At 36.8% G+C, this 25,260-nt stretch overlaps 2 protein-coding genes across 5 annotated transcripts; one reads left to right on the plus strand and one right to left on the minus strand.

Annotated features, from left to right (window-relative positions):
• Positions 1–610: 610 nt before the first annotated feature.
• LOC106880325 (uncharacterized) lies at positions 611–24,069 on the plus strand. Of its 3 annotated transcripts, XM_089344986.1 has the most exons (5): positions 611–960; positions 1,685–3,126; positions 6,056–7,054; positions 9,833–10,090; positions 21,490–24,069. In XM_089344986.1, the coding sequence occupies exons 2-5, from the start codon at positions 2,052–2,054 to the stop codon at positions 23,763–23,765; spliced, it is 4,608 nt and encodes a 1,535-aa protein (XP_089201112.1). In that variant the 5' UTR covers positions 611–960; positions 1,685–2,051; the 3' UTR covers positions 23,766–24,069. The 3 variants fall into 3 exon arrangements, with proteins under 3 accessions (XP_089201112.1, XP_089201111.1, XP_052833968.2); XM_089344985.1 differs by lacking the exons at positions 611–960; positions 1,685–3,126; positions 6,056–7,054; positions 9,833–10,090 and adding an exon at positions 8,363–8,571 and having other exon boundaries at positions 20,934–24,069; XM_052978008.2 differs by lacking the exons at positions 611–960; positions 1,685–3,126; positions 6,056–7,054; positions 9,833–10,090 and adding an exon at positions 19,405–19,795 and having other exon boundaries at positions 20,934–24,069.
• Positions 15,003–20,432, minus strand: LOC106880333 (uncharacterized). Of its 2 annotated transcripts, none has more exons than XM_052978017.2 (2): positions 20,109–20,432; positions 15,003–17,483 (listed from the first exon to the last, which is right to left on the minus strand). In XM_052978017.2, exon 2 carries the CDS (start codon positions 16,840–16,842, stop codon positions 15,514–15,516), a length of 1,329 nt encoding a protein of 442 aa, XP_052833977.1. In that variant the 5' UTR covers positions 16,843–17,483; positions 20,109–20,432; the 3' UTR covers positions 15,003–15,513. The 2 variants fall into 2 exon arrangements, with proteins under 2 accessions (XP_052833977.1, XP_014785697.1); XM_014930211.3 differs by lacking the exon at positions 20,109–20,432 and adding an exon at positions 18,609–18,747.
• Positions 24,070–25,260: the final 1,191 nt, after the last annotated feature.

Raw genomic sequence — 25,260 nt, forward strand, 5'->3', positions numbered from 1 at the left:
TGACAGGAAAGGAGACGAAATGAGGTCAGGAATGGATAGGAAGCTCCACAAAAGTACAGGTTAAAGATGGCATCTTCCTTCTGGGGTCAGCGACGCGGTTTCTTCGTGCGTTGGAAACGGTCGTTGATTAGAAAATTAGGGGACTATTCAAGAAAAGTGGTCCCAGTGCAAACACTCGCATACTCGCGCTAGCCAGTCTTGACTAGTCGATCCTACAACGACTAGCTAGCGCCAATGTGCAAAACATGTATGAGGGTTTTTTTTAAACAAAGTAAATAATTTTTTTTTGTTGAATCTTCCCGCATCTTACTCTTACGCACCCCAACAATCAGAATATCGTCCCTGGTTTTGTAATTTTCTTAATAAGTAGAAGAACGGTCAGGTACAAAGACTAAAAACCTATTCTTATCCCATCCTCCGTTGTATTTGCACATCATAGATTCATCTATTTCTATGATGTGCCCAAGTCCACCAATTTGGTAGGGGTTACGCAAAAGATAATTACTTGTACTGATACCACTGAACAACCAGTAGATTTTGAAAGACCGACTTTTTAATGGACTCTTTATCAAAAAAAACAGGTAGTGTATAATTTATTTACTTTGTTTAAATAAATTATTTACTTGGTGTAAAAAAATTATTTACTTTCTTTAGAAAAAACCGTTGTATATGTTTTGCGCATGACGCGCACTCGCGCTAGGTAGTCGTAGGATCGACTTGTCACAACTCGCTAGCGCGGATGCGCGCACCGGGACCCCTCTTCTTGAATAGGACCGAAAATTAGAACACTTTGTTAAGATAATCAGGTGTGGAACAAACCAAGTCAGTATCGCCATCTAGTAAAGAATTAAAGAAATACAATCACATGAAGGGAAGTAACTTCTACAATACAGTTCTACTCAATTATTAATTAGTGTATTTAATTACCGATCACTGAGTCGCATTTCATATCTGAACACGGTAAGTTTACAAAGACCTCCTTTAAAGCTGTTATGGTGATAATACTACTACTAATGATTATGTAAATAATAGAATTATGTGAATCTCTCGATGTTACAGTAAGTTTTTCGAAGCAAAAACACAACATTAGGAAATATATTTCCTAGTCTTAAATAATATCTTGAAATCCTATCATCGACTGTTGCATGCGATTGGCGTAAATAATTACTAAAATGAGAGGAAACCGATTGAAGAATACCACATTAATTAATTTATGGTGTTTATGGGGCATTGAAAGTGGGGGTACTACTAAAGCAGCACGGTCCCGGTCGCGCGTCCGCGCTGCTAGTCTTGAGTGGTCGATCCTAACCCTAACCCTAACCCTAGCTCTAACCCTGTCCCTAACCCTAACCCGCGTGTGCAAATGAATACGTGTTTAGGGTTAGGGTTAGGATCGACTACTCATGACTAGCTAGCGCGACTGCGCGTTCGGGACCGTGCTGCTTTAGTGGTACCTTTAAAATCATCATCATTACAATTATTAGTATAACCTTAAAGGGAATCTTTGTCAGCTTGCCATTTTGTCAATGCCTCATAAACAACAGAATAAACATCATCATTATTTTTATCATCATTAACTCTGCAATGGTTATTTTTGTCTTGTTATATTCAGGAACATTTTCACAAACAATATTTATGTCGTTTTTCTATACGCTTTATCTTCCTGTTTGTTTTTCTATTTCAGAATATCCCACCTTGTTTGACATCAAAGAAATTTCATTGATATTTTTATCAACTAAAGGAAGACGATATATTTATAAGGAGCCTTCATCAATATATCAACCACTTTTATATGAATAATGTCTATGACAAACAACAGCGAAATACTTTTTTTGTCTTCACTGTTTGGAATTTAGAGGAGGTGATTGCTTTACAAGCTTGTATAACTTTGAAGCATTTGACAGTTTTCACCTGCTCATTTAAGTAAGATCACACATGAAGGAAACCGCATTAAATCTTTCGCTAAAAATAGTAACTCAACTGAACACAAACATATTCATAGAAATAAAAAAAATATCTTTGTGATATGAAAGACAAATTATTCTCTCATAATGGATACTTTAACTGGATCTAAAAACCCTGATACAAGAGAGAAACTATTTTCCTGTGATGTCTGTGGAAAATCATTCTCTCGAAGAAGTCACTTGACCAGTCACAAACATACACATACAGGAGAGAAGCCATATCATTGCCATATCTGTGGAAAATCATTCTCTTGTAATAGTCATTTGACCAGTCACGTACGTACACATACAGGAGAGAAGCCATATCATTGCAATATCTGTGGAAAATCATTCTCTTCTAATAGTCATTTGACTCGTCACAAACGTTGTCATACTGGGGAAAAACCATATCATTGTGATATCTGTGGCAAATCATTTTCTGATAATAGCAGTTTAACTCTTCACAAACGTATTCATACAGGGGAGAGGCCATATCAATGTAATATCTGTGGTAATTCATTCACTGTAAGCTGTTATTTGACTAAACACGAGCGCGTTCATACAGGAGAGAAACCATATCAATGTGATATCTGTGGTGAATCATTCTCTCAATATTCTAGTTTGACGAGACACAAATACATTCATACTGGGGGAAAACCATATCATTGTGATATATGTGACAAATCATTCTCTCGGTGTAGTGAATTAACTTATCACCAACGTGTTCATACAGGTGAGAAACCATATCATTGTGATATCTGTGGTAAATCATTCACAGCAAACAGTAACTTGACTAAACACAAGCGCGTTCATACAGGAGAGAAACCATATCAGTGTGATATCTGTGACAAATCATTCTATCTGTGTAGTGACTTAACTAATCACCAAATCGTTCATACAGGTGAGAAGCCATATCATTGTGATATCTGTGGTAAATCATTCTCTTGTAATAGTCACTTGTCTAATCATAAACGTATTCATACTGGAGAGAAACCTTATCATTGTGATATCTGTGGTAAATCATTCACAGCGAACAGTGACTTGACTAAACACAAGCGCGTTCATACAGGAGAGAAACCATATCAGTGTGATATCTGTGGTAAATCATTCACAGCAAACAGTGACTTGACTAAACACAAGCGCGTTCATACAGGAGAGAAACCATATCAGTGTGATATCTGTGGTAAATCATTCTCTCAAAAATCCCACTTAAGTACACATGTGAGTATTCACACACAAGCGTGACTATATCAGTATGATAATTTATTACAAGACAACAGGAATTACTACTATTTTTTCAGCTAAGAGCCGGGTTTTTTATCTCTTCAAATTTCATATTATAAACTTCAATTTCATCATTGTCAGCATCAAATTCATGAATATCAACCTGAATGTCTTGTATATATAGAAATATATCAACACAACAATGCCTTTGATTTCTGAAGATGGTCATGCTGGATTTTTCAGGAATTTGTTGACAGAATAAAGAAATGCAAATAACGAATAAAAGGTTAAACTGAAATTGGCTTTGTCTATATTATGTTTTCACCATTGTCGTCATCATCGACACCATCATCATCATCCTTTAGCGATATTTTTATTTGTATGTGAAGTGAAAAAAAAAATACCAACATACTATTGTTCCGGGTTATTTTTATTTATGTCTTATGGGAGCCGTACACGAGGCACAACGCAGTGTGAAATAGAAAGGGTTACTGCCATCGATGCTGTGAATAACGTCTCAGTGGATGGGATGTCACGTCACGTGTTGGATATTCCAAGGGTAATTAGGTCTTGCGATGACGAAAGGGAGGGAGAGACCGGCCCCATCACCCGACGTACATCTGAAAGGGAACGTCGCCCTCCGACCCAACCGAATGGACGATTACGAAAGGGAGCAGAAGAGGAATTAGAGTGACACACAGAGGAAGAAAAATGACAGGAAAGGAGACGAAATGAGGTCAGGAATGGATAGGAAGCTCCACAAAAGTACAGGTTAAAGATGGCATCTTCCTTCTGGGGTCAGCGACGCGGTTTCTTCGTGCGTTGGAAACGGTCGTTGATTAGAAAATTAGGGGACTATTCAAGAAAAGTGGTCCCAGTGCAAACACTCGCATACTCGCGCTAGCCAGTCTTGACTAGTCGATCCTACAACGACTAGCTAGCGCCAATGTGCAAAACATGTATGAGGGTTTTTTTTTAAACAAAGTAAATAATTTTTTTTTGTTGAATCTTCCCGCATCTTACTCTTACGCACCCCAACAATCAGAATATCGTCCCTGGTTTTGTAATTTTCTTAATAAGTAGAAGAACGGTCAGGTACAAAGACTAAAAACCTATTCTTATCCCATCCTCCGTTGTATTTGCACATCATAGATTCATCTATTTCTATGATGTGCCCAAGTCCACCAATTTGGTAGGGGTTACGCAAAAGATAATTACTTGTACTGATACCACTGAACAACCAGTAGATTTTGAAAGACCGACTTTTTAATGGACTCTTTATCAAAAAAAACAGGTAGTGTATAATTTATTTACTTTGTTTAAATAAATTATTTACTTGGTGTAAAAAAATTATTTACTTTCTTTAGAAAAAACCGTTGTATATGTTTTGCGCATGACGCGCACTCGCGCTAGGTAGTCGTAGGATCGACTTGTCACAACTCGCTAGCGCGGATGCGCGCACCGGGACCCCTCTTCTTGAATAGGACCGAAAATTAGAACACTTTGTTAAGATAATCAGGTGTGGAACAAACCAAGTCAGTATCGCCATCTAGTAAAGAATTAAAGAAATACAATCACATGAAGGGAAGTAACTTCTACAATACAGTTCTACTCAATTATTAATTAGTGTATTTAATTACCGATCACTGAGTCGCATTTCATATCTGAACACGGTAAGTTTACAAAGACCTCCTTTAAAGCTGTTATGGTGATAATACTACTACTAATGATTATGTAAATAATAGAATTATGTGAATCTCTCGATGTTACAGTAAGTTTTTCGAAGCAAAAACACAACATTAGGAAATATATTTCCTAGTCTTAAATAATATCTTGAAATCCTATCATCGACTGTTGCATGCGATTGGCGTAAATAATTACTAAAATGAGAGGAAACCGATTGAAGAATACCACATTAATTAATTTATGGTGTTTATGGGGCATTGAAAGTGGGGGTACTACTAAAGCAGCACGGTCCCGGTCGCGCGTCCGCGCTGCTAGTCTTGAGTGGTCGATCCTAACCCTAACCCTAACCCTAGCTCTAACCCTGTCCCTAACCCTAACCCGCGTGTGCAAATGAATACGTGTTTAGGGTTAGGGTTAGGATCGACTACTCATGACTAGCTAGCGCGACTGCGCGTTCGGGACCGTGCTGCTTTAGTGGTACCTTTAAAATCATCATCATTACAATTATTAGTATAACCTTAAAGGGAATCTTTGTCAGCTTGCCATTTTGTCAATGCCTCATAAACAACAGAATAAACATCATCATTATTTTTATCATCATTAACTCTGCAATGGTTATTTTTGTCTTGTTATATTCAGGAACATTTTCACAAACAATATTTATGTCGTTTTTCTATACGCTTTATCTTCCTGTTTGTTTTTCTATTTCAGAATATCCCACCTTGTTTGACATCAAAGAAATTTCATTGATATTTTTATCAACTAAAGGAAGACGATATATTTATAAGGAGCCTTCATCAATATATCAACCACTTTTATATGAATAATGTCTATGACAAACAACAGCGAAATACTTTTTTTGTCTTCACTGTTTGGAATTTAGAGGATGTTATTGCTTTACAAGCTTGTATAACTTTGAAGCATTTGACAGTTTTCACCTGCTCATTTAAGTAAGATCACACATGAAGGAAACCACATTAAATCTTTCGCTAAAAATAGTAACTCAACTGAACACAAACATATTCATAGAAATAAAAAAAATATCTTTGTGATATGAAAGACAAATTATTCTCTCATAATGGATACTTTAACTGGATCTAAAAACCCTGATACAAGAGAGAAACTATTTTCCTGTGATGTCTGTGGAAAATCATTCTCTCGAAGAAGTCACTTGACCAGTCACAAACGTACACATACAGGAGAGAAGCCATATCATTGTGATATCTGTGGAAAATCATTCTCTCGAAGAAGTCACTTGACCAGTCACAAACGTACACATACAGGAGAGAAGCCATATCATTGCCATATCTGTGGAAAATCATTCTCTTGTAATAGTCATTTGAGTAGTCACAGACGTTGTCATACTGGGGAAAAACCATATCATTGTGATATATGTGGCAAATCATTTTCTGAAAATAGCAGTTTAACTACTCACAAACGTATTCATACAGGGGAGAGGCCATATCAATGTAATATCTGTGGTAAATCATTCACTGCAAGCAGTGACTTGACTAAACACAAGCACGTTCATACAGGAGAGAAACCATATCATTGTGATATCTGTGGTGAATCATTCACTCAAAATTATAGTTTGATGAAACACAAATACATTCATACTGGGGAAAAACCATATCATTGTGATATATGTGGCAAATCATTTTCTGAAAATAGCAGTTTAACTCGTCACAAACGTATTCATACAGGAGAGAGGCCATATCATTGTAATATATGTGGTAAATCATTCACTGCAAGCAGTAACTTGACTAAACATCAGTGCGTTCATACAGGAGAGAAACCATATAATTGTGATATCTGTGGCAAATCGTTCTCAGAAAGAGGTGTCTTAACTAAACACCAGCGTATTCATACAGGAGAGAAGCCATATCACTGTAACATATGTGGTAAGTCATTTTCTAATGCCAGTAACTTGAAAAGGCACAGACGTATTCATACAGGTGAGAAGCCATATCATTGTGATATCTGTGGTAACTCATTCTCTTGTAATAGTCACTTGTCTAATCATAAACGTATTCATAATGGAGAGAAGCCATATGATTGTCATATCTGTGGTAAATCATTCACTGCAAGCAGTCATTTGACTAAACACGAGCGCGTTCATACAGGAGAGAAACCATATCATTGTGATATCTGTGGTAAATCATTCTCTCAAAATGATAGTTTGACGAAACACAAATACATTCATACTGGGGAAAACCATATCATTGTGATACCTGTGGTAAATCATTCTCTCAAAAATCCCACTTCAGAACACATGTGAGTATACACAAACAAGCGTGACTGTATGCCTACAGTTACATTTAGTTTTTCTCCTAAGAGACAGGAATTTTTTTTGTCTCTTCAAATTTCATGTTTTAAACTTTAATTTCATCAATGTCAACATTAAATTCAGTAAGGAATTACAACATGACTACAATTACCACTATTTTTGTTCTAAGAGACAGGGATTTTTTTTCATTTCTTCAAATTTGATGCAATGAACTTCAATTTTATCATTGTCAGCATCAAATTCATGAATATCAACCTGAATGTCTTGTATATATAGAAATATATCAACACAACAATGCCTTTGATTTCTGAAGATGGTCATGCTGGATTTTTCAGGAATTTGTTATGACAGAATAAAGAAATGCGAATAATGAATAAAAGGTTAAACTGAAATTGGTTTTGTTGTCGTCGCCATCTTCTTCTTTTAGTGATATTTTTTTTTTATATGCTGACATGTGTGGGACAGTGTGACATGAATAAAAGATTAAACTGAAATTGGTTTTGCTCATGTTGTGTTTTCATCATCATCGTCGTTATTATCATCATCATCATTGTTTAACGTCCGCTTTCCATGCTAGCATGGGTTGGATGATTTGACTGAGGACTGGTGAACCACATGGCTGCACCAGGCTCCAATCTGATTTGGCAGAGTTTCTCCAGCTTGATGCCCTTCCTAACGCCAACTACTCTGAGAGTGTAGTGGGTGCTCCTTTAGTGATATTTTTGTTTATACGCTGGCATAAGCTGTGACATGAGCTGGCAAGCCATAATACTGCACTAGGTTCCAGTCTGATTTGTTTGGGTTCCTTTAGATGTATTCTCCTAATTCTAACCACTTTATAGTTTATGCTGTGTGCTTTACATATATATATATATATATATACACACACACACGTATGTATATTCATATGCGTGTGTATGTATGCATATCTAATACTATAAATGTGAATATCAGTGTGTCACACTTTTTTAAACTTTACTCCGAGAGGTTATACACCAACATACCATTCCGGTCCAGGAAGCGAAACTGCGATCCTATGACCGCGAGTCCGCTGCCCTAACCACTGGGCTATTGCGCCTCCACGATGTCAATGTATGGTCATACAAAAACTCGTTAGATCTTAGAGATGATACCGAAGTTGACCATGATGGAATCGAGATGTACAACAATGTAGCGTACCTGTCGTGTCTGCTTGGTTTGTCTCAGGGCTAAACATAAAAAAAAAAAACAGGAAGAGACAAAGCTGGTAGCAACGACGCATGTGCAAAACAACAGCCTTTAATAAAAATTGTGAAAGACATCTGGAAACCGATTCACAAGAGTATTCCTCTTTTCCTTTTAGGGAATCAGGTCCCTCACTGCCTAGAACTAATACTGCTAGGTCCCTTTGCTTCGACTCCCAACACTTGGTGTCGCGATGCCTCTCTCACTGTAAGTACCATCTGACAATAGATTCACTCTCTCTGTTTTTGTTGAAACGTACATGCCAGAATGCCGTAACGTTTTGCAACACATCAACAAAATTAAAGTTGTTCTAGCCCTATTCAGTGAATATTTATTCTTCATTTACATGCAGCCCACATATAATCATCACATTACCAACCAGACAATGAAAACACTCATATACCAACTAAAACAACATATTCAAAAGTGATGATAACGAAATAGAAGCTGACTTCAATAAATTTGAGAACAGAAAAGCCCTACAAATTACATGGTTCCTGTATTTATAGCTAAATATAGGAGTAGACTTTGTTAAAATAATCTGGTGAAAGTGTTGACAGATTAGGACAAAGAAAAGCACTGAAACGAAACCATGGAGTTAGTAGATGTATCAATCGAAGAATTGAAGAAGTACAATCGCATAAAGGGAAATAATTTCTATAATACTTCACGATCCAACAAGTAAATTATTAATTAATATGATTAATTAACGATCATTGAATTATGTCATTTAATCATCCATCCTCTCCTCACTGCATTCTTTTCCAATTTCAGAATATCACATCTGATATTTTTATTCCTCTTCATCGATTAAAAGAAGACGAGGCATTTACAAGGTACATTCATCAATAAATCAACTACTTTTATATAAGTAAAATCTATGATGAACAGTTGGAAAATATTTCTTCTGGACGATGGAATTAACAGCAACATTTTCTTGTCTTCATTGTCTGGAATGTAGAGGAAGTGATTGCTTTACAGGTTAATTAAACTTGGTTAACTTTACAAAGGACTTGACAGTTTTACATCTTCTGTTTTTGGATATTGGATATTATGGAAGATCAGAGATGAAAGAAGCATAACATAAAATTTTTCTCTGAAAATAGTGACACAATCGAATGCAAACATATTCATTGGAATGCAAAAGACGACGTCTTTGTGTCATGTATGACAAATTATTCTCTCAAAATGAGTAATTTAAATAAACCAAAAATCCCTGATACAGAAGAGAAGCCATTTCATGAGATTTGTTGCAAATCATTCCCAGAAGAAAGAGTCTTAACTAAACAGAAATGCATTCAGACAAGACGAAAACCGTATCATTGTTATGTCTGTGGTAAATCATTCTCTCAAAGTATTCTGTTGACCCGTCACGTACGTACGCATACAGGGGAGAAGCCATATCATTGCAATACCTGTGGTAAATCATTCACTCAGAGTGGTGACTTGACTAAGCACAGACCTACACATACAGGAGAGAAACCGTTTCATTGTGATACCTGTGGTAAATCATTCTCTAGAAACAGTCAGTTAACTAGTCACAGACGTATTCATACTGGGGAAAGACCACATAAATGTGATATCTGTGGTAAATCATTTTCTGAAAATAGTAAGCTGACTATTCATAAACGTATCCATACTGGGGAAAAACCATTTCACTGTGATATCTGTGGTAAATCATTTTCTGAATCTGGTAACCTACAAATACACAAACGTATTCATACGGGTGAGAAGCCATATCATTGTGATATCTGTGGCAAATCATTCTCTCAGCGTGGTGATTTGAGTAAACACAAAACTACACATACAGGAGAGAAGCCATATCATTGTAATGTCTGTTGTAAATCTTTCTCTCAAAACGGTCACCTGCTTAAACACAAACTTACACATACAGGAGAGAAGGCATATTTTTGTAGTGTCTGTGGAACATCATTCTCTAGAAATAGTCACTTGACTAGTCACAAACGTATCCATACTGGGGAAAACCCATATCAGTGTGATATCTGTGGTGAGACCTTTCAAAAACACCACTGAAGTACATATGTGAGTATACATACACAAGTGTAACAATATCAATATTTATTACAGCAGGAAAACAATTATGAATATTTTGACTGTTAAAAGACTAAGTTTATTCCTCTTCAAGCTTGACGTTGTCAACTTCAATTTCATCAATGTCAATATGAACCTCATTATCATGTATATATGGAAATATATGTACACAGCAATGACTTTGATTTCTGAAGATGATTGTGCTGGATTTTGACGGTTTTACAGATATTTCAAAATTATGATGTTAAGTATTTCTATTATTTTGTCCAACCCCTGTACACATCATCATCACCATCATCATCCTCGTTTAACGTCCGCTTTCCATGCTAGCATGGGTTGGACGATTTGACTGAGGACTGGTGAAACCGGATAGCAACACCAGGCTCCAATCTAATTTGGCAGAGTTTCTACAGCTGGATGCCCTTCCTAACGCCAACCACTCAGAGAGTGTAGTGGGTGCTTTTACATGTCACCCGCACGAAGGCCAGTCAGGCGGTACTGGCAACGGCCATGCTCAAAATGGTATCTTTTATGTGCCACCTGCACAAGAGCCAGTCCAGGGGCACTGGCAACAATCTCGCTCGAAAATCCTATGAAGGCCAATCAGGCGGTACTGGCAATGGCCACGCTCAAAATGCTGCATCTTATGTGCCACCCGCACAAGAGCCAGTCCAGGGGCACTGGCAACGATCTCACTTGGCCTGCCGGGTCTTCTCACGCACAGCACATTTCCAAAGGTCTCGGTCAGTAGTCATCGCCTTGGTGAGGCCCACTGTTCGAAGGTCTTGCCTCACCACCTCAGCCCAGGTCTTCCTGGGCCTACCTCTTCCACGGGTTCCCTCAACTGTTAGGGTGTGGCACTTTTTCACGCAGCTATCCTCATCCATTCTCACCACATGTCCATACCAGCGCAATCGTCTCTCATACATATAAACACATATGTAAGACAGATACATCCACTTTCTGTCGGCATAGCTAGAACTTTATTCTCTCCTTTGCTGCAAATTTAGTGTCAAATAAAAATTTATATAATTTCAGTAATTTGTCTTCCTCTTTCTTCAAGTCATACACTGTGCTAGTAGCAACACCATATTCTTCAGCGAGCCGCGGCACAGACACGCCACGATTAAGTTTCTGTAGTAGCTCCACTTTCTGTGTAATTCATCATCATCATTTAACGTCCGCTTTCCATGCTAGCATGGGTTGGACGATTTGACTGAGGACTGGTGAACCAGATGGCTGCACCAGGGCTCCAATCTGATTTGGCAGAGTTTCTACAGCTGGATGCCCTTCCTAACGCCAACCACTCCGAGAGTGTAGTGGGTGCTTTTACGTGCCACCAGCACGAAGGCCAGTCAGGTGGTACTGGAAATGGCCACGCTCAAAATGGTGTATTCTACGTGCCACCTGCACAAGAGCCAGTCCAGCGGCACTAGCAACGATCTTGTTCGAATGTCTTTACATGTGCCAGGAAGGCGTGCTGGGCACAGGTGCCATCACGATTTCACTTTCGCTTGCCCCAACAATCTCAACCAAATAATTGCTACGAAACAGAATAAATTTCAGAGTAAACTTCTATCAGATTTATATAAAATTTGTTATTGTGTTCAAAATGGCACTTTAGTACATCAAGAAACAAAAATAAGTTATAGTTCTTTTTCTCACAAAACCATTTTTAATTAATTTAGAATTAAATTAAAGCACATATGGCATCTAGTTTAAATTAGATGCTAATAAAAAGTTAAGTAATAAATAATGCTTTACCTCAAGTTGAACACTATTTGGAGAAGTTAGCCGACCTCGATCAGTGATTAATACAATAACAGCAGGTTCTAGATAAAATGGACACCAGCCCTGACCAGGATAATGACAAACATTTCCTTTTCTTTTTCTGACTGCTATTTATTGGGCTATCTACAGTTCTTTTTGACATATTCAGGGTAAATTATATACAGGGTCACAAGAAACAACAGGGAAACAGCAAATGGATGCCTTCTGTCTACAAGTGCTGAGCTACAACTGATGCTTGATGGTAAGTGGTGACTGACATGCCAAGCAGTGCCATGTCATGCTTGAGTGAGAAGGGTCACGGTGGTTAGCTCTTTGTGCACCAAACGACCTCTGTTATGACGTGCTGCATTCTGTGTCATCATTATATATATATATATATATATATATGCGAGTAAAAATAAATACAAAAAAAGGGGTTTTGTATGATTGTGTATAGAGGAATATATTATTTTGTTTAAAAGAGTTCCAACACTGTCTGTTTTTTTTATGTTTTATTTATATTCCTGCAAAACCAATGTGGGATATAGAATATGGAATATACAATATATAATATAATATACAATATATAATATAAAATAAAAAATATATAATATACTATGACAGTCTGTCATACCAGCCATGATGAAATACCACAAGGTATAGAAAATACGTATTCGCCTTTATATACTTAATCCTTTATATTGAACACTCAATATTTCATCTATTCAATAAGACATATTCCATATATTCAATAAGACATATTCCATATATTCAATAAGACATTCAATACTTTATTTCATAGTACCATCCATTTTTATTTTATATTATATATTGTATATTCCATATCCCACATTGGTTTTGCAGGAATATAAATAAAACATAAAAAACAGACAGTGTTGGAACACTTTTAAACAAAATAATATATATATATATATATATATTGTTGTTGTACTTGGGGATGGTCATATTGCCAGTTTAGCCAATAAAAATACACGCACTGTATATTTGGTGTTAATTTGCTTCAGCTTTATTATTACATTACATTAATCCTATTAATAGGATTAATGTAATGTAATATAAAGCTGAAGCAAATTAATACAAAATATACAGTGCGTGTGTTTTTATTGGCTAAACTGGCAATATGACCATCCCCAAGTACAACATCTGTTTCAACACACGATTTCACATCAAAAATCTTGCAAAACAAATATATATATACAATAATATAGATTTAATCAAAAGATTAAATGTGGTACTTAAAATGTATGTGGCACCAGAATTTGGTAGGGTAAAAACCAAAATTAAAATCAAGAAATTTGGTGAATAAAATTTGAAGAAAAGCAACAATGATGTATTAGGTTATAGCAGTACGTACGTTTCGTACAAACTTCATTTATTTATGTAGTGAGAACACCACATAAGATGTGTAATAAAAATGTACTCCTCAGCTGCATAATGGAAGTTCATTTTGTAAATGTGTGCAAATACAAGAGTAGGAGATGAAAAAAAATACCATCTTGACTGGGCTGTTAATCAACAGTCTATATATATGTATATGTGTGTGTATATGATGACAGTTGCTCAAGTCAGTTTCAATCTGTGTGTTTGAAGAAGACTTAAGAAGAAAGGAAAAACACTAAGAAGAGCTGCATCTACTTGCAAAGGATGTGTGAATGTAATTAGAATCCAGGTATGGATGTTGCTATGAAGTTGCAATGGGGACGCTGATGATTTTGATTGTGCAAAGCAATATGTTAGTTGCAGGATATAGGGCATTTATTGTTCTTTCAACTCAAATTCTTCATATGGCATCTTAACACATTTTACACCATACAGATAGATCAAGGCAATGGATTTCCCAAAATGTCACATCAAGCTGTAGAGATTTTATTCATTGCTTCAGCTTATCCATATACCTAAGGACAGCTCTTCCTCTTCTGCGATGTTCTTCCACTCGCTGGCCAAACAGAAGAAGTTTTGGAATGCAGTCCTTTCTCAGTTGAAAATCATGTCCAACCCATCTGCATTGAGTTTTCATCAGCATGCTTTGGATACGGGACATGTCACATTTTACTAAGATTTTGATGTCTTATCTAACCATTTTCTTGCATATGTTGTGCAAACACCACGTGAAAAGTTTCAAGGTTTTTTTTTATTTCTCTGTAGAAGTGAGTCCATGCATCTGCCCCATATGAAAATATACTCAAAATACAAGATTTCTTTTCACTTATTTTAGTTACCAGACATACCGCCTGACTGGCCTCCGTAGGATTTTCGAGCGAGATCATTGCCAGTGCCCCTGGACTGGCTTGTGCGGGTGGCACATAAAAGACACCCTTTCGAGCGTGACCGTTGCCAGTATCGCCTGACTGGCCTTCGTGCTGGTGACACGTAAAAGCACCTACTACACTCTCTGAGTGGTTGGCGTTAGGAAGGGCATCCAGCTGTAGAAACTCTGTCAAATTTAGATTGGAGCCTGGTGTTACCATCCGGTTTCACCAGTCCTCAGTCAAGTCGTCCAACCCATGCTAGCATGGAAAGCGGACGTTAAACGATGATGATGATGATATATATATATACATATCAAATTAAATATACAACCGGAAGAGCTACTACCTGTTTCATACTGTTACGATACTTGAACAGACATATTTATAAAATGTGCCATGTATCTTAAGGGCTTACAGCCGAATCTGACTGGAACGTGGAGCAGCACTCTGGCTTGCCAGCTCATGTCACACTTTCCCACCCAAGCCTGCATAGTAGATGGACGCTAAAGGATGATGATGACGAAAACACAACAAAGACAAAAGGAATGTCACTTAAAACTTTTATTCATTATTCCCATTCCTTTAATCTCTCAGAACAAATTCCTCAAAAATTCAACACAATCATGTTTAGAAATCAAAGTCATCACTGTATTGGTATATTTTGATATTTACATAATACTGGAGCTGATATTCATGGATTTAATATTAACATTGATCAAACTGAAGTTGATAATGTCAAGCTTGAAGAAGAATAAACCCTGTCTTTTAGCAGACAAAATATTCATAATTGTTGTCCTGTGGTAATAAATTTTTATATTGTTACTGTTACAGTTGTGTGTGAATACTTACATGTGTACAGGACTTTTTTGGAAGAATGACTCACTACAGATATTACAATGATATGGCTTCTGTCCTGTATGAATACGTTTGTGAATAGTTAAAGTGTTGTTATGAGAAAATGATTTACCACAGATATCACACTGATATAGTTTTTCCCCAGTATGAATACGTTTGTGCCTAGTCAATTAATTTTTTTAGAAAATGATTTACCACAGTGTTATGGTTTTTCCCCAGTATGAATATGCTTGTGCTTAGTCAAATGACTATTTCTGGAGAATGATTTACCACAGATGTCACAATGATATGGCTTCTCTCCTGTATGAATACGTTTGTGCCTAGTCAAGTGACTATTTCTGGAGAATGATTTACCACAGATACCACAGTGATATAGTTTTTCCCCAGTATGAATGAGTTTGTGATTAGTCAATTGACTATTTGTAGAGAATGATTTACCACAAGTATCACAATGAAATGCTTTCTCTCCTGTATGTGTAAGTTTGTGTTTTATCAACTCTCCACTTTGAGTGAAACATTTACCACAGATACTACAATGATATGGCTTCTCTCCTGTATGAATACGTTCGTGACGACTTACGGAGCTAATATGAGAAAATGATTTACCACAGATATCACATTGATATGGTTTTTCTCCAGTATGAATACGTTTGTGACTAATCAAGTAACTAGAAGACAAAGATTTATCACAGATATCACAATGATATGGCTTTTCTCCTGTATGTGTAAGTTTGTGTTTAGCCAAGGCATCACTCCGGGAGTAAGATTCATCACAGATATTACAATGATATGGCTTCTCTCCCGTATGTGTAAGTTTGTGTTTAGCCAAGGTGCCACTTTGAGAAAATGATTTACCACAGATATCACACTGATACGGTTTTTCCCCAGTGTGAATACGCTTATGACTAGTCAAGTTACTATTTGTAGAGAATGGTTTGCCACAGATATTACAACGATATGCTTTCTCTCCTGTATGTGTATGTTTGTGTTTAGTCAGGTTACTATTTATAGAGAAAGATTTACCACATATATTACAACGATATGGCTTCTCTCCTGTATGAATATGTTTGTGACTAGTTAAAGAGCTATTATGAGAAAATGATTCACCACAGATATCACATTGATATGGTTTTTCTCCGGTATGAATTCGTTTGTGCCTAGTCACGTGACCATGTTCAGAAAATGATTTACCACATATGTCACAATGATATGGTTTTTCTCCTGTATGTGTACGTTTGTGCCTAAACAACTCACCTCTTCGAGAGAATGATTTACCACAGACATCACAGTGATGTGGCTTCTCTCCTGTATGTGTACGTATGTGACTGGTCAAGGCACCACTTTGAGAGAATGATTTACCACAGACATTACAGTGATGTGGTTTCTCTCCTGTATGAATGCCTTTGTGTTTGGTTAAGACTCTTTCTTCAGTGAATGATTTACCACAGATATCACAATGATATGGCTTCTGTCTTGTATCAGGGTTGTTTGGATTTCTTAAATTATTCATTAGGAGATAATAATTTCTCATACATATCACAATGACAAACAAGTTTTCATTTCTATGAATATATCTGTGTTCACTTGTGTCAGTATTTTCAGAGAATAATTTAACACTATGTTTCTTTTATCCGTGTTGTTGCTTAATATCTAAAACGGCAGATTTAAACTGTTAAAACTTTTGTAAACTTATCCAAGCTTAATTAACCAAGCAATCACTTCCTCTACATTCCAGTGAAGACAAGTAAATGTTGCTGTTAATTCCATCGTACAAAAGAAATATGTTCTTATCGTTTGTCGTTGATTTTAATTACAGAAAGAGGTCAATGCTTTGATGAATGTGCCTTATAAATATATGGTCTTCCTTTAACCCTTTAGTGTTCACATTATTCTGCCATAATTAATGCTTTTTTATCCACATTGTTTTGAACTAATCAAGCATTATCTCATAGCTATGAGATTTTGATGAGGTAGTTGTTCAGTTTAAAAACCATATTGTAGGGTTGGTGTGAGAGACCAGATCTGGCCAGTTTGAACATAGAATAGGCAGAATACCTTTGGCCAGATATGGCCGGTTTAAATGCTAAAGGGTTAATTGATGAAAGTCAGTAGAAAATATCAAAGGTACATCTGAATGAAGAAATTTCCTTTACGTCAACATGATGTGATATTCTGAAATAGAAAAAGAGTCAGTTAAAGAAGATAATTAAATGATATAGTAATTCAATATTCTCTTTTACTCTTTTACGTGTTTGTCATTTGACTGTGGCCATGCTGGAGTACTGCTTTTAGTCGAGCAAATCGACCCCAGAACTTATTCTTTGTTAGCCTAGTGCTTATTCTATCGGTCTCTTTTGCCGAACCGCTAAGTTACGGGGACGTAAACACACCAGCATCGGTTGTCAAGCGATAGGTGTAAAACAACTTGCTGGGAACGAATATGTGTGTGTGTGAGCGTGATGTGTGACGATGTGAAATGTTCCGAGCCCTCCCCCGCCCCCCCGTTCGCGAGCGCGCATTTTTTCCTTCATATTCGTTCCCGGGGAGGCTTCTCGGAACATTCACATCCTGAATGTTCCAAGGCTTCTCCCCGCCCCCGCGTTCGCGAGCGCGAGTTTTTTTTCTTCATATTCGTTCACAGCAAGTTGTTTTACACATATTAGAATATTTTATTTTTTCATTTTTCACCGCGTTAAACCCTTTAGTTTGACCGGAATACCTTCTCTCTAGAGCGTGGATTACATTAGACTGAAAATTTAAGCAAGTTTGAAAAGAATAAGAGAAAATCATGTTTGTGTGTGTGTGTGTGTGTGTGTGTGTGTCACTATGTCTTGTATGTGTACGTTGTATGTAGACGTATGTATATGTTTTGTGTTTGTGTCTTTATATCATTTCTCTCAGTAGATATATATATATATATATATATATATATATATATATATATATATATATATATAAATTTAGTAAATGGAGTAAAACGTATATGTTAAATGAATTCTTTTAATAATAATAATATATATACGTGTGTGTGTGTGTATGTTTGTTTGTCGCCCCAGCGTCGCTTGACAACCGATGCTGGTGTGTTTGCGTCCCCGTAACTTAGCGGTTCGGCAAAAAGGAGAACGATAGAATAAGTACTAGGCTTGCAAAGAATAAGCTCTGGGGGTCGATCTGGTTGACTATAAAGGCCTTGCTCCAGCATGGCCGCAGCCAAGTGACTGAAACGAAGTAAAAGAGTAAATTATACACTACCTGTTATCACGTTTACGGCCTTAAAGTAAATCTTTGTCAACTTACCGTATTCAGATATAAACAGCGACTCAGTGATCGGTAATTAAATGCACTAATTAATAATTTAGTTGCAGTTAGAAGTGTTGTAGAAGCTACATGACAAGCCTGACGAGTCAGTGCTGCCATCTATTGCAGAATAGAAGAAATACAATGATGTAAAGGGAAACAAATTCTACAGCATTTCAAAAAACGGTCCAAGTAAACTATTATACGACGTCGAGGGTTCCAGCCTTTATTTCCAAAATATACATGATTCCAAATGACAGAACAAGTGGGAGTTGATGGAATATCATGTTTTCTATTACAATCTGGTTTTGTTTCCACTCATTACTCTACTCTCATTGGTCCATGTAGTTCGACATTCTTCCTTGGCACTCCGTCGCTTAACGACGTCGAAGGTTCCAGTTGATCCGTTCAACGGAACAGCCTGCTCGTGAAACTAACGTGCAAGTGGCTGAGCACCCCACAGACACGTGTACCCTTAACGTTGTTCTCGGGGATATTCAGCGTGACACAGTGTGACAAGGCTGACCCTTTGAATTACAGGCACACCAGAAACAGGAAGTAAGAGTGAGAGAAAGTTGTGGTGGAAGAGTACAGCAGGGTTCGCCACCATCCCCTGCCGGAGCATCGTGGAGCTTTTAGGTGTTTTCGCTCAATAAACACTCACAACGCCCGGTTTGGGAATCGAAACTGCGATCCTATGACCGCGAGTCCGCTGCCCTAACCACTGGGCCATTGCGCCTCCACTCTCACAGAATGAAACAAAGTACAACACTGAAATGAATCCAACCAGTTAGTAGAGCCATCTATTGGAGAATTTAAAAATATACAATCATATAAAGGGAAGAACTGCTACAACACTTGAAACACGTACCATTTAAATAATGAATTAAGGTTTTTAATTACTGGTCACTGAGTTGCTGATTGTATCTGAATACGATAAATTAACAATGATATACTTTAAGGTGATAATGGTTAGAACGATAATAATGTAATAGCCATTTTCTCGTCTTAAATAATAACTTCTAAACTGAAATATCGATCTGTTGCTTACGAAAACGTATGATCGAATATTACATGTGATATAAATGAGAGTAACGTAGCATAATTAGTAAAATTGAGAGGAAAACGATTAGAGACTACCACATTAATTAATGCTGGCCTGTTGTTTATGAAGCACTGATAAAACGGTAAGTTGACAAACGTTTACTTTAAGGTTATATTGATATTAGTAATGATGTTGATGGTTTCAAATTTTGGCCCAGGGCGAGCAGGAAGTCGATTACATGGAACCCAGCATTTAATGAGAAGCAAAGTCGAACTCGCTCCTATTTGAATTCATGATTTTCTGCCGAGGTGTACTCTGCCTTTCATTCCTTTACGGATGAATACAATAACAATAATGGTAATCTTTTCTAATTTAGGCACAAGGCCTGACATTTGGCGGAAGGGAATAAATCAGTTACATGTATCCTAGTGCTCTACAGCTTTGTAGTTATTTACCTCGAAAGGTGAAGTGGACCTCGGTGGAGTTTGAACTTCCAGAGTAAAGACGGACGAATTGATGTTAGGCGTTTTGTCCGGCTTGCTAACGCTTCTGGCAGTAAATAATAGAATTATATAATAAACCCTTCGAAGTTACGGTAATCATGTAAAAGCTGGTAAGACACAGGACTGCACCAAGCATGACTGTCTGCTTTGGCAGGGTTTCTACGGCTGGATGACAATTGATGTTGTTTAATTTACAGGAGTGGCTGTGTGGTAAGTAGCTTGCTTACCAACCACATGGTTCCGGGTTTAGTCCCACTGCGTGGCACCTTGGGCAAGTGTCTTCTACTATAGCCTCGGGCCGACCAAAGCCTTCTGAGTGGATTTGGTAGACGGAAACTGAAAGAAGCCCGTCGTATATATGTATATATATATATGTATATATATATATATGTATGTGTGTTTGTGTGTCTCCCTCCACCATCGCTTGACAACCGATGCTGGTGTGTTTACGTCCCCGTAACTTAGCGGTTCGGCAAAAAGAGACCTATAGAATAAGTACTAGGCTTACAAAGAATAAGTCCTGGGGTCGATTTCCTTGACTAAAGACGGTGCTCCAGCATGGCCGCAGTCAAATGACTGAAACAAGTAAAAGAGAATGTTGAATTACGATGTTGTAAGTATTTAGAGAAATGTAGAAATGCTTCATCTATATACAGAATGTAAAACTTTCAGTGCCTCAATGGATTCTGACCCATGCAAATGGATGACATTTGCAATGTTGAATTACTATGTCTTTTAAGGATTCTCTTTATCTTACTGCTTCTTTTCCTATTTCAGAATATCACACCATGTTGGCGTAAAAGAAATTTCTTCATTCAGATGTGTGTCTGATATTTTTATTGATGTTCATCGATTAAAAGAAGAGCATACATTTATAAGCCACATTCATCAATACATCAAGCTCTTTATATAAATAAAGTCTTCGACAATTGATGGGAAAGTATTTCTTCTGGACAATGCAAATTAACAGCAACATTTACTTGTCTTCACTGTCTGGAATGTAAAGGCGATGATCAATTTACAGGTTAATTAACATTTAATAATTTTACAAAAGATTATATCTTCTGTTTTAGATTTTAAATGAGATCACTGATGAAAGAAATATAACATTAAATTATTCTCTGACAATTGTGACACAACTTAACACAAACATTCATAGAAATGAAAAAAACACTATCATTGTGATATGGTATGACAAATTATTCTCTCATAATGAATAATTTAGATAAACCAAAAAATACTGATGCAGGAGTGAGGCCATATCATTCTCATATCCATGGTAAATCATTTTCTGAAAATGATGTTTTAACTAGTCAACAAAGTACTCACTCAGGAGAGAAACCATATCACTGTGATGTCTGTGGTAAATCATTCTCTGAAAATGGTACCTTGACTCGTCATATGCGTACACATACAGGAGAGAAGCCATATCGTTGTGATATCTGTGGTAAATCATTCTCTCGAAGTGGTGCCGTGACTACACACAAACGTACACATACAGGAGAGAAGCCATATCATTGTGATATCTGTGGTAAATCATTCTCTCAAAGTTATACCTTGACTACACACAAACGTACACATACAGGAGAGAAGCCATATCATTGCAATATATGTGGTAAATCATTCTCTGAAAGTGGTCACTTGGCTAAACACAAACCTATACATACAGGAGAGAAGCCATATCATTGCAGTATCTGTGGTCAATCATTTTCTAGAAGTAGTCATTTGACTAATCATATACTTATTCATACTGGGGAAAAACCATATCAGTGTGATATCTGTGGTAAATCATTTACTAAGAATAGCTCTTTAACTAGTCACAAACGTATACACACAGGAGAGAAGCCATATCATTGTAACATCTGTGGTAAATCATTTTCTGAAAATAGCAAACTGACTCGTCATAAACATATCCATACTGGGGAAAAACCATATCAGTGTGATATCTGTGATAAGTCATTCTCTCAATTTAATGAATTAACTCGTCACAAACGTGTTCACACTGGTAAGAAGCCATATCACTGTAACATTTGTGGTAAATCATTTTCTGTTAGATGTAGCTTAACTACACACAAGCATACACATTCAGAAGAGAAGCCATACCATTGTGATATCTGTGGTAAATCATTCTCTGTTAGATTTAGCTTAACTATACACAAACATACACATACAGGAGAGAGGCCATACCATTGTGATATCTGTGGTAAATCAATATCTCGAAAGAGTAACGTAAATAAACACAAACGTACTCATACAGGAGAGAAGCCATACCATTGTGATATCTGTGGTAACTCATTCTCTGAGACATCTTCCTTAACTAAACACAGACGTACACACACAGGAGAGAAACCATATCAGTGTGATATCTGTGGTAAATCATTTTCTGAAAAGAGTAATGAAACTAGACACAAACGTACTCATACAGGAGAGAAACCATACCATTGTGATATTTGTGGTAACTCATATTCTGGAGGATCTTCTTTAACTCAACACAGACGTACACACACAGGAGAGAAGCCATATCAGTGTGATATCTGTGGTAAATCATTTTCTGAAAGTAATACCATAAATAAACACAAATGTACTCATACAGGAGTGAGGCCATACCATTGTGATGTCTGTGGTAAATCATTTTCTAAAAATGCTAATTTGACTACTCACAAATTCATTCATACAGGGCAAAAACCATATGACTGTGATACCTGTGGTAAATCATTCTCTGAAAGATCTTCCTTAACTAAGCACAGCCATACACATACGGTAGAGAAGCCATATCAGTGTGATATCTGCGGTAAATCATTCTCTCTAAATAATCGTTTGAATATTCATAAACGCATTCATACTGGGGAAAAACCATATCATTGTGATATCTGTGGTAAATCATTTTCTCAAAAGAGTGTTTTAACTGCTCACAAGCGTATTCATACAGGAGAGAAGCAATATCGTTGTAACATCTGTGGTAAATCATTTTCTGAAAATAGCAGTGTAACTAGTCATAAACGTATCCATACTGGGGAGAAACCATATCAGTGTGATATCTGTAGTAAATCATTCACTAAAAGTAATCATTTGAAGATTCATAAACGTATTCATACTGGGGAAAAACGATATCAGTGTGACATCTGTGGTAAATCATTTACTAAGAAAAGCACTTTAACTTGTCACAAACGTCTTCATACAGGAGAGAAGCCATATCATTGTAATATCTGTGGCAAATGTTTCACTCAAAATGGTGAGTTGATTAAACACAAGCTTACACATACAGGAGAGAAAGCATTTCATTGTAATATCTGTGGTAAATCATTTTCTGAAAATAGCAAACTGACTCGTCATAAACGTATCCATATTGGGGAAAAACGATATCAGTGTGATATCTGTAGTAAATCATTTTCTCATAATGGTACTTTAACCTGTCACAAACGTATTCATACTGGAGAAAAACCATATCAGTGTGATATCTGTGGTAAATCATTTTCTAAGAATAGCACTTTAACTAGTCACAAACGTATTCATACAGGAGAGAAACCATATCATTGTGATATCTGTGGTAAATCATTCTCTCAAAACGGTCACTTAAGTAGACATTTGACTAATCATACACAAGTGTAACATTATTAATATCAAAATTTATTACAACAGGACAATTATGAATATTTTGTTTGCTAAAAGACAAGGATTTTCCCTTTTAAGCTTAACGTTATTAACTTCAAGTTCATGAATGGCAATATGAAATTGATGAATATCAACCTTAATATCATGTCGTCGTCGTCGTTTAACGTCCGCTTTATATATGGAAATATATTAACAGAGCAATGACTTTGATTTCTGAAGATGATTGTGCTGAATTTTGGAGAAATTTGTTCTGAGAGAATAAAAGAATGGGAATAATGAATAAAAGTTTTAAGTGACATTGCTTTTGTCTTTGTTGTTTTCATTATCATCATCCATTTTCTTTGCAGGTATGGGTAGGATGTGACATGAGTGCTGCCCCAGGTTCCACTCATATTTGGCTTGGTTTCTTTGGCTGTTTGCCCTTCAGATACATGGCGTATTTTATAAATATGCCTGTTCAAGCATTGTAGTAGCATGAAACTAATAGTAGCCCTTCCGGTTGTGTATTTAATTTGATATGCATATGTGTGTGTGTGTGTGAACACGCTGTATACATTTCTTGTATTTTTAGCATATTTTTATATGGGGCAGAAGCATGGACTCCCTTCTACAGAGAAATAAAAAGTATCTTGAAATTTTTCAAACATGGTGTTTGCACATCATCATCATCGTTTAACGTCCGCTTTCCATGCTAGCATGGGTTGGATGATTTGACTGAGGACTGGTGAAACCAGATGGCTACACCAGGCTCCAATCTGATTTGGCAGAGTTTCTACAGTTGGATGCCCTTCCTAATGCCAACCACTCCGAGTGTAGTGGGTGCTTTTATGTGTCACCCGCACAAAGGCCAATCAGGCGGTACTGGCAACGGCCACGCTAAAAAAATGGTGCATTTTATGTGCCACCCGCACAAGAGCCAGTCCAGGGGCACTGGCAACGATCTCACATATGCAACGAAATGGCAAGGTAAGACATTAAGTGTAAAAATCTTAGGAAAATGTGATATCTCCAGTATCCAAAGCATGTTGATGAGAATTTAGTTCAGATGGAGAGGACATGTTTTTCAAATGGGAAATGACTGCATTCCAAAAATTCTTTTATCGACTCCGAAAGGATGAAAGGCAAAGTTTACCTCAGTAGAATTTGAACTCAGAACACAAAGATGGATGAAAAACTTCTAAGCATTTTGCCTGGTGCAGTCAAAATCATGCTAGCCTGCCACATTAATAACACCAACAAGATTAAGCAGAATTATTATATCCTACGTTTTTTAAGTTAGTTGGATGTGAATTGAAAGAGATTTAGCTGTTGTTTCAAGCAGCTACACAGACACTCCTTATTTGGTTCTTGATGGAATGACCCAACAGACTGAACTACACTAACACCCAGCTTGTGGATTGGGAGTTGATGAGTTCAGATCTGTTTGCAAGTGTTTCGTTAAATTGTTGCACAGGACACCTTATCCTGTATTTTCTTTATTTCTTTGCCCGAC

The sequence above is a fragment of the Octopus bimaculoides genome, chromosome 29, assembly GCF_046866305.1.
Source record: "Octopus bimaculoides isolate indiv1 chromosome 29, ASM4686630v1, whole genome shotgun sequence".
NCBI lineage: Eukaryota > Metazoa > Mollusca > Cephalopoda > Octopoda > Octopodidae > Octopus > Octopus bimaculoides.